The sequence below is a fragment of the Camellia sinensis genome, chromosome 10 (assembly GCF_055761805.1).
Source record: "Camellia sinensis isolate YWXY chromosome 10, ASM5576180v1, whole genome shotgun sequence".
NCBI classification, from domain to species: Eukaryota; Viridiplantae; Streptophyta; class Magnoliopsida; order Ericales; family Theaceae; genus Camellia; species Camellia sinensis.
Window position 1 is genome coordinate 98,312,243 of NC_138970.1, and position 7,882 is coordinate 98,320,124.

At 41.1% G+C, this 7,882-nt stretch overlaps 2 protein-coding genes across 2 annotated transcripts; both read left to right on the plus strand.

The window, feature by feature from the left end:
• The first annotated feature begins 4,545 nt into the window (after nt 1-4,545).
• LOC145800578 (serine/arginine-rich splicing factor SC35-like) lies at nt 4,546-4,978 on the plus strand. The gene is made up of 2 exons (XM_082890282.1): nt 4,546-4,578; nt 4,664-4,978. Exons 1-2 carry the CDS (start codon nt 4,546-4,548, stop codon nt 4,976-4,978), a joined length of 348 nt encoding a protein of 115 aa, XP_082746408.1.
• A 2,054-nt stretch (nt 4,979-7,032) lies between these two features.
• On the plus strand, nt 7,033-7,869 carry LOC145800580 (uncharacterized). The gene has a single exon (XM_082890283.1). It carries the CDS (start codon nt 7,033-7,035, stop codon nt 7,867-7,869), a length of 837 nt encoding a protein of 278 aa, XP_082746409.1.
• Nucleotides 7,870-7,882: the final 13 nt, after the last annotated feature.

A 7,882-nucleotide genomic window follows, 5' to 3' on the forward strand; every position in this document is an offset into this window, starting at 1 on the left:
AATGAATGTTTCCCTTTGTCTCCATTCCCACCGTTCAAATTCCTCTCATATAACTCCTTCATCCGGCTCGTCATCGGAAGACATGCATCCCTAGCATCCTTGAAACCTTCCGTTGATTGCGAGGCATAGAAACACATTTCGTTGTAGGAAGAACACAATATCCCATACCGGGCCGTCTGTGTTGTAGTGCTATCAATTGAGGGTTGAGGCCATTGCTGGCCATCCTTGCTTGCAGCCCTTGTCCATCTATGCAGCACACAAGTTGGGGGAATTTGCATTAAATTTTCAGCTTTCATAACACATATCATGTGGCAGCAAGGTAGCCCCAACGACTCAAACTTCATGCAAGAACATCTCATTGCAGCATCCATTGGACTGTGTGTTACTATCCATGATCTGTCCTTCACTCTGTACTTATGAATATAGTAGCATTTCTGACCATCCGGCAAAGGGAACACATCCTTCACATTCAACTTCCCCTCTTCTAAGATTTCATCACGGAACATTCTAAATATATTTCGGGTGAATAGCTCAGCTCCATGTCTCTCTATATCTCGCAATGGAGTAATCAATACCGGAAAAGTGTTATTTGTTTCAGCATCATCTCCAGCCTCGTTATACCTTATCCTTGCAAGAGCCCGATCATAGTGCCTAACAAATTCATATAGCTTCAATTTGTGTTGGAGGAAGGGATTGAAATAAGCATTCATACACTCCGAGTGCTGAGTGCTCTTCATCCCAGCAAAGAAATGTCCACGCATATATGCCTCAGCCCACATATGACGCTTCTCATATGTCTCCAACACCCAACTGTTGGTTTGAAGTCCACATTCTTCGACCATTGTCGTCCAGCCATGCTCAAACTTTGTCTCATCCGTTTCCATGTCCATGCACTGCTTGAAAGCATGTGCAAAGCCACTTATGTGAACATTTGAAACAGCATTTTTCCCAAGATGCCAATTACATAATCGATGTCTTGCATCTGGAAATACTCTTCTGATTGCCTCTCGCATCGACTTATCCCCATCTGTCAGTACGGACATAGGTGCTTTATTGCCCATCGCCTCCATAAATGTTTCCAAAACCCACGTGTATGTCTCAATTGTCTCATTAGCTAGCAAAACACATGCAAATATCGTGGTCCTAAAGTGGCTAGTCACACCAGCCAACATGACAAACGGTTTCTTGTATGCATTGGTTCTGTAAGTTGAGTCAAATATCAACACATCACCAAACTTTGCGTAGTCGGCCCGCGATTTCGAATCTGCCCAGAACAGATTTTGCAACTTGTTATCGTTACACACATCATACTTGTAAAAAAAACGTGCATCAACATCAAGTTTTGCGCATAGGTAAACCAACGCACCCTGCGCATTACCATCCTCAACTTCTGCTCTACGTTCGGCTTGAATATGGTTGTGCAGATCCGTGCGGATGAAACCAACATTCTCATAAGACCCCGACTGATTTACCATATAGTCCATGATTTGGCTAGTCTTCACACCGACATTGCGCATAGCCATTGCTTGAGCTTTGTCACCGCTGTTTAAACTGCGATGTGACCTCAGATACATCACACAGTGTTGTTCCGCCAATTCATGGCTGTGGTCTGCGACGAAGTGAGTCACAACATACTTTCCCCCTTCACCAGCATCCGCATCGTACTGTATGCGAAATTGGGCTTTGCAACCTACTCTTGTTAGTGCCTTGGGAGCTCTACTCTTCTCAGCAACACGGTCCAAGTATTTTGGTAATCTCTGACCTTCCCTTGAACACAACCACAGCCTACTAACGACCTTTCCCTCTTTATTTGTGTTAAATCTGGATTTTCGTATACTAAATCCCTTGGCTTTAGCATACGCATTGTAGAAATCTTCTCCATTCCAGAATAGCACGTTCAACATCACCAACCATGTCATTGCGATGAGCATCGTCAACCATTTCTTTTTTCACGTCGGCTCCGCCATCTTCAACGTTCATGTTGGTTGCTTCTTCATTGCTCGGACCAACTTCGCAACCATGATCAGGTTCTGCCCAACTTTCATTCATCAAATGGATGTCATCTGCTTCATTTGGAATGTCATAATCATCACCTTCCCTTTTACCTTCCGCTGGGGCCATACTGCACATGACATTACTACCAACAATTACTTGATGACCGAAAATTGTTAACACAAACACAAACATGACATTTTCACACGGTTTACCTGTTTGTGCAAACACAAACACTCGCTTGAGAAACAGAAAGAGAAAGGTTAGCTGCCAATGGAGGGGTTTCCGTTGGAGCGAAGCGTAGAGCGGTTGAAGTTAGGATGGGGGTTTAGTTGAGGGAAAATAGCTGAAGTGAACGGGCCAGAGAGACAGAGAGAGAGACAGAGAGAGGGACACAGCTCCATACCTCATATCTAGTTCGAGAGAAGGGCTTCACTTCAGCAATGGAACCAACACAGCCTTCTAGTTACGTTGTTGTTGGAAATCGCCCGTTATACTGTTCCCTACAGAGCTTCGTCAATGGAACGAACCCAACAGGGGCTTCTCCCTGTTAATGGAAATCAACGGTTACACTGACTCAACCTTACACAGAGAGAGATAGAGACGAAATACAGAGAGTGAGTGGGATGCAATCATGCAAATACAAGCATTAACCGGTTGCCCCGGTTTCAACTTTTTCACGATTAAACAATTCAATGGTCTTGATCAATTATTGTAATCTAACGGCTAACAATTGGGTTGCATATGGTGTGCAACCTTAAGGGGGTTGCACACTTAAGCATGACCCATTATAAGAACTCCTTTACAGATTTTTTGAAAATCTGTGGGTTAAAAAATACAAAAATATTAGATATTCATATCAAATTACAAATTAAATTATCAATTACTTACAGTCTGATATGGGCCACGGATTTATATGAATGTGTACACTTCATTGTAAGTAAGTTTTTAGTTTGTAATTTTTAAACGGTCTCTAAAAAGGTTCGAAAACATAATATAAAATACAACAATGATTGAGACCTCTAAATTTGGAGATCCCGTGACCCTTAAAATGATATGAATCATTCATGTGTGAGAGATAGGAAAAAAATAAATAAATAACACACATTAATAGTCTACATCATTTTAGAGGTCATGGGAATATCCAAAATTTGGAGTCTGACTCATTTTCCTACCAAATATATAGAAGTATTCTTCCTTGATCACACCATAATTTAGCCTGACGGCGTACAATGAAATATACAGATAAACGAATAAATAGGAAGACATTCATGGAAGAAATTGAACTGTCTCAAAACTCCTCTACAATTATTATAATGGCTTGAAGAACCCTTCTTTCTCCCATCACTCAAACAATACTTGGAAATACTTACTTGATCATTTCAGTTCAGTTAAATGAAAACAGTTACAAAGGAGTAATTATTAATGGATGCCTTTATTTTTGTTCTTTTTTTTTCTCCTTTTCTTTTTTCCATTTGTCAATGGATAATAAGAAACATAAGAATCAAAAGATTGATTCCTTTTCCTTCTAGTGTTTTCTTAGCAACCAAGCAAGATTTTAATGAAAAAAGTAAACTACCATGGCTAACAATAACAACACGAAGAGCAACCAGGTGGCAACTAAAGGAGAAATATAGCTCCAAAGTCCTCAGTTTCCTTCTTGTAATGGATCACCACCCCATGTTAAGGCCTCTTTATTGTACTTTCTTTTCTCACTGCCCAGCAAACAATTTTTTTCTTCTTCAGCTAATCTAATATGGGATAGAATGTGAGGAAAAACCTTTTTATAGGACTCTTCCCCAATCAATAAATCCGAATGACCAAAGCCATCCACAACCACCCTTTCATGTCTAAAACCGGACTGGTGAAGCTTCATGTAGTTAGTTGCAAAAAGAGTAGTTTGGGGAGTCACAAGGAGAGTCCTCCCACCGGATATATAAAGCGTAGGGAGCGCCATTCTTTCGGGATGTATCAAGTATGAGTTTTTACCACTGCTGTCCACAATGAAACCAGCATTGCAAATCTTTTTGAGGTGAGGAAATCCAGCCATTGGAAGCCTTGGTAAGCTCTGTTTGTTTAACCAATAGTGCATGGAGGGGCTTATGTTGTCGTGCCAAAATGTGTTACCAAATATCCCAGAAAAGACCTCACATTCATCGCAGGTGCATCTCTCGTAACGTGGCACCAAACGAGCAATATATTTTAGGAGCTTTTGTCGTTAACTTGCCTTTGATGTCTTGAACAAAGGGAGGATCTTGTTCTTCCCTAGTATGACCATCGACATCTGCAATATGATTGGATTGGAGTTATAAAAGAATGCAGACCTAAAACATATATAAAATGGTGTCAGAACTATGTTCTTTGTAGGCCTACCTTGATTAGCCTCAAGAGTAATGGGTACCCCCATTTACAGTTTGTCAAGGCGTGAAGCCTCGATGTCTAAATTTTTTTTATATTAAAGAACCAAAATTATAAGAAGAGATATGAATAGGTTTGACAGTGAGAACCACTCTTATCAATAGAAACTTATAAAAAATTAAATCTTAAGAAGCCATGAGAGGAGCTCAGCAAGGAGGGTGGATTCCAGTAGTAAGGGATAGGGGCAGACCAGGACCTTGGAGGACGGAAGGGAGTGCAGGTGTATTTACTGTGTTTGTGGATAACTTACCAGTATCATAGAACCCAAAAGGGCCTGTTCAATCTATTCACAAAGTTTGGAGTGGTAAAAGATGCTTTTATACCGCAAAAAAGACGCAGGGTGACTAACACAAGGTTTGGTTTTGTGAGGTTTGATTGCTCTGTGGCAACTAATATAGTTGTCCAGAACGCCAATGGTTTATGGGTGGACAATCGATCATTACAGGTAAAACCTACAAAGTTTGGGAAGGACAATGCTAGGGGTGAAGCTGAAAGAATGCCATTAAGTACCCAAGTGCGGAGACCAGTAATCTATGCTGCTAAAGGTGGAGATGTTATAACCGGGTAAAGTGGTCTTAGAGATAGAAGATCATATGTTGACGCAGTGGCAGGAAAATAGATGAAGGAGTAGGGTGTATTTTGGTGAAGGCAGAAGAGGTAGGGAATGGATGGTTGTTTAAGAGCATAATAATCAGATTGAAGGTACAATATGCTAATGTTAGTCTGAAAAAAGAGCTAGTAGCAATAGGAATGGAGGATGTAATGGTAAGAGATAGTGGGGGAAGAGATATTGTTATAACATTCAGATCAAAGGAGGAGAAGGCAATGAAATTACCAGCTTTTAGATTGGTGTGTAGATATTGCTGAAGGAAAACAAGGGTAGGTTTTGGAACATGAAAGAAGTGTATGGCTCAGTTGCTATGGCATCCCATTGCACCTGTGGAATAGTTCCAACATAAGAAGGATTGGTGGGGTGTGGGGGCAAGTCTTATGTTTTGAAGGTGATATAAGCCAACCACTGTCATTTGTGTGTGCAAAGGTTAAGGTTTCCACCAAAAGCATGGAACCTATAAACTCAGTTGTAAATCTAGAATGTAGTGGGAGGGTGTTTCCAATGAGAGTTTGTGAAGAGTAGGTGATCACGGTGAAAATAGGAAAATGTTCTTGCAAATGTCATAAGATTCAAGATGTGGTTGAGATCAGCAGTTCAAATGTGGTGGACGATCATAGTGTGGGTCAGAAATTCAGGAAGGATGAAGATGAAGATGCTGATATGGAGGATGGATATGATGTGGCTCAGGAAGGTAGGCCAATTGGTGGAAATTAGAGTGAGGAGGTGGATGACATGGCATGTCGGAGGAGTGCAGAGGAAACTAAAGCTGGTCGAAGTGATGGGGAGAACGTAATGAGTGCTGAGGTCTGCAACATAATGATGGAAGTGCAAAACCAGAGGAACGGCTCAATTGAGGAGACGGTAGTTAGTCAGTGTATGGATAACCTGGTCTGTATGCAAGGTCATGTTAGAAGTTTAGACATAACAAGTTTAGAAAGGCTTGGGGTGAATATTGAAGTAATTTTGGGCCAGACTAACACACCAAATAAGGGGGTTGGGCTTTGTAAACCACAGATTGGACTGGAGCAGCAAGGAAAATCTGTTAGTGGTAAGCCAAAAGAAGTAGGGCTTTGGGAGAGTTTCAAGTTTATCAGAAGCCCATGAGAAGGAGCCCAGTTGTAGTCAAAGAATGAATAGAAAAGGGAAAGAAAGGATTAAAAGCATAAAGAAATATAATCCGAATTTGCCACGAAGAAGGTCGGCTGAGTTAATGAGAAAATATGGTAGCAGAGGTGCGGCAACAAGTTCGGCACGACCCAAGGCTGCAGCCTGGCGAGCAGCAGTGGCGGCAATGTCTTTATCTGCATCGATTGAGGGTGAAGTGGATAAAGGGAGGGTCGTCCTTAATGAGGCTGAAGCAGCTCTGAAAATGGGGAAACTCCTCGGGGTGAAGCTGAATGGGAAGAGGGCTGAAGTGTTGGAGAAAATAGTAGACCTTGAATTGAAGGAAATGGAACGTATTGAAGGGGCGGTGAGAGTTGGGGAGTAGGGTATACCAGCTGGGGGGAAAATAGGAGAAACAGTGGTTTTCTTATGAAGATCTTATCATGGAATAATAGGGGGATGGGGAGGAAGGAGAAGAGAAGCAAGATTAAGAAGCTTGTGAAGGAGAGAAAAGTAGATATTGCTTTGTTTCAAGAGACAAAGAAATCAGAATTAATAGAGGAGGAAGTCAGATCAGTGTGGGTAAGGGGCAAAATGGAGTATATGGTGGTGGATGTTATAGGCTCTGCAAGGGGTTTATTGTGTATTTGGGATCCAGACATATTCCAAGTTAAGGATTGATGCAGCAATAGAAGGTTTATATTATTATCGAGTACTCTCTTTAACCAATTTGATTGTGCTATTCTAAACATTTATGCACCTAATGATGTGGGCTCTAGAGGGAATCTGTGGAATTGTTTGTTGAAGCTGAAGGAGGAATTTCTTAATCCATGGTGTTTAGGAGGGGATTTTAATGAGATTAGGCAGATTGGGGAAAGAAAGGGTGTTCGGGGAGAGATAGAGATATGAAAGAATTTAATGAGTTTATTGATAAGTGTGAGGTATCTGATTTACCATTACTTGGGAGAAGGTTCACTTGGTGTAATTCATGTACTGGTGAGAAGTGGAGCAAAATAGATAGAATTCTTGTAGACCCAAAGTGGCTTGAGCTGCTTAATTTTAAGCTGTGGGGTCTTCCTCGACTGGTCTCTGATCACTGTCCTCTTTTTTTGATGGAGGATAAGAGGGACTGGGGCCCAAAACCCTTTAGGGTATTAAATGCTTGGTTCTTACACAAAGATTTTCAGAGGTTCTGGGAGTCGAACTGGAAAGAGTCCAGTGTAGTAGGCTGGGTTGGGTTTATACTATTTCAAAAATTGAAGATATTGAAAAGTGGCCTTAGAAGTTTGAATGTGGAGGTTTTTGGTAATGTACAAAACAAATTAAAGGCAGCAGAGGGTGAACTTCACTATTTTGATATTCTGGTTCAGGATAGAGACCTCGATGGTGCTGAAAAAGTTAGGAGAAATGAAGTTAGAGCTGAGATGTGGAGGTTGAGTAGGATGGTTGAACGGTTATGGCTACAAAAGTCAAGACTTAATTGGGCAATGAAAGGGGATAAAAATACAAGATACTTCCATGTAGTTGCAAAATGCAGAATAGTTAGAAATGAAATAAACTCTATAATAGATGGGGAGGTGGTGGTTGAAGATCCGTGTCAAGTGAAGTATAAGGTGTTTGAACACTTTAGAAATCAGTACACAGAGCATTGGTCATCAAGACTTGTGTTGGGGGGTTTTTTCCCATCAATAGAAGGCAGAGTGAGGTCTGGATGGTTAGAATCAGATTTTTCAGTAGGATAAATTAAATCAGCAG

Excerpts from the sequence above, each read along its gene's own strand:
- LOC145800580 (XM_082890283.1), top strand. The coding sequence starts at position 7,033 with ATGAAAGAATTTAATGAGTTTATTGATAAGTGTGAGGTATCTGATTTA.
- LOC145800578 (XM_082890282.1), top strand. The coding sequence starts at position 4,546 with ATGAGAGGAGCTCAGCAAGGAGGGTGGATTCCA. Across the intron at positions 4,579-4,663 it reads AGCAAGGAGGGTGGATTCCA|TATCATAGAACCCAAAAGGG; the intron begins GTAGTAAGGGAT and ends ATAACTTACCAG.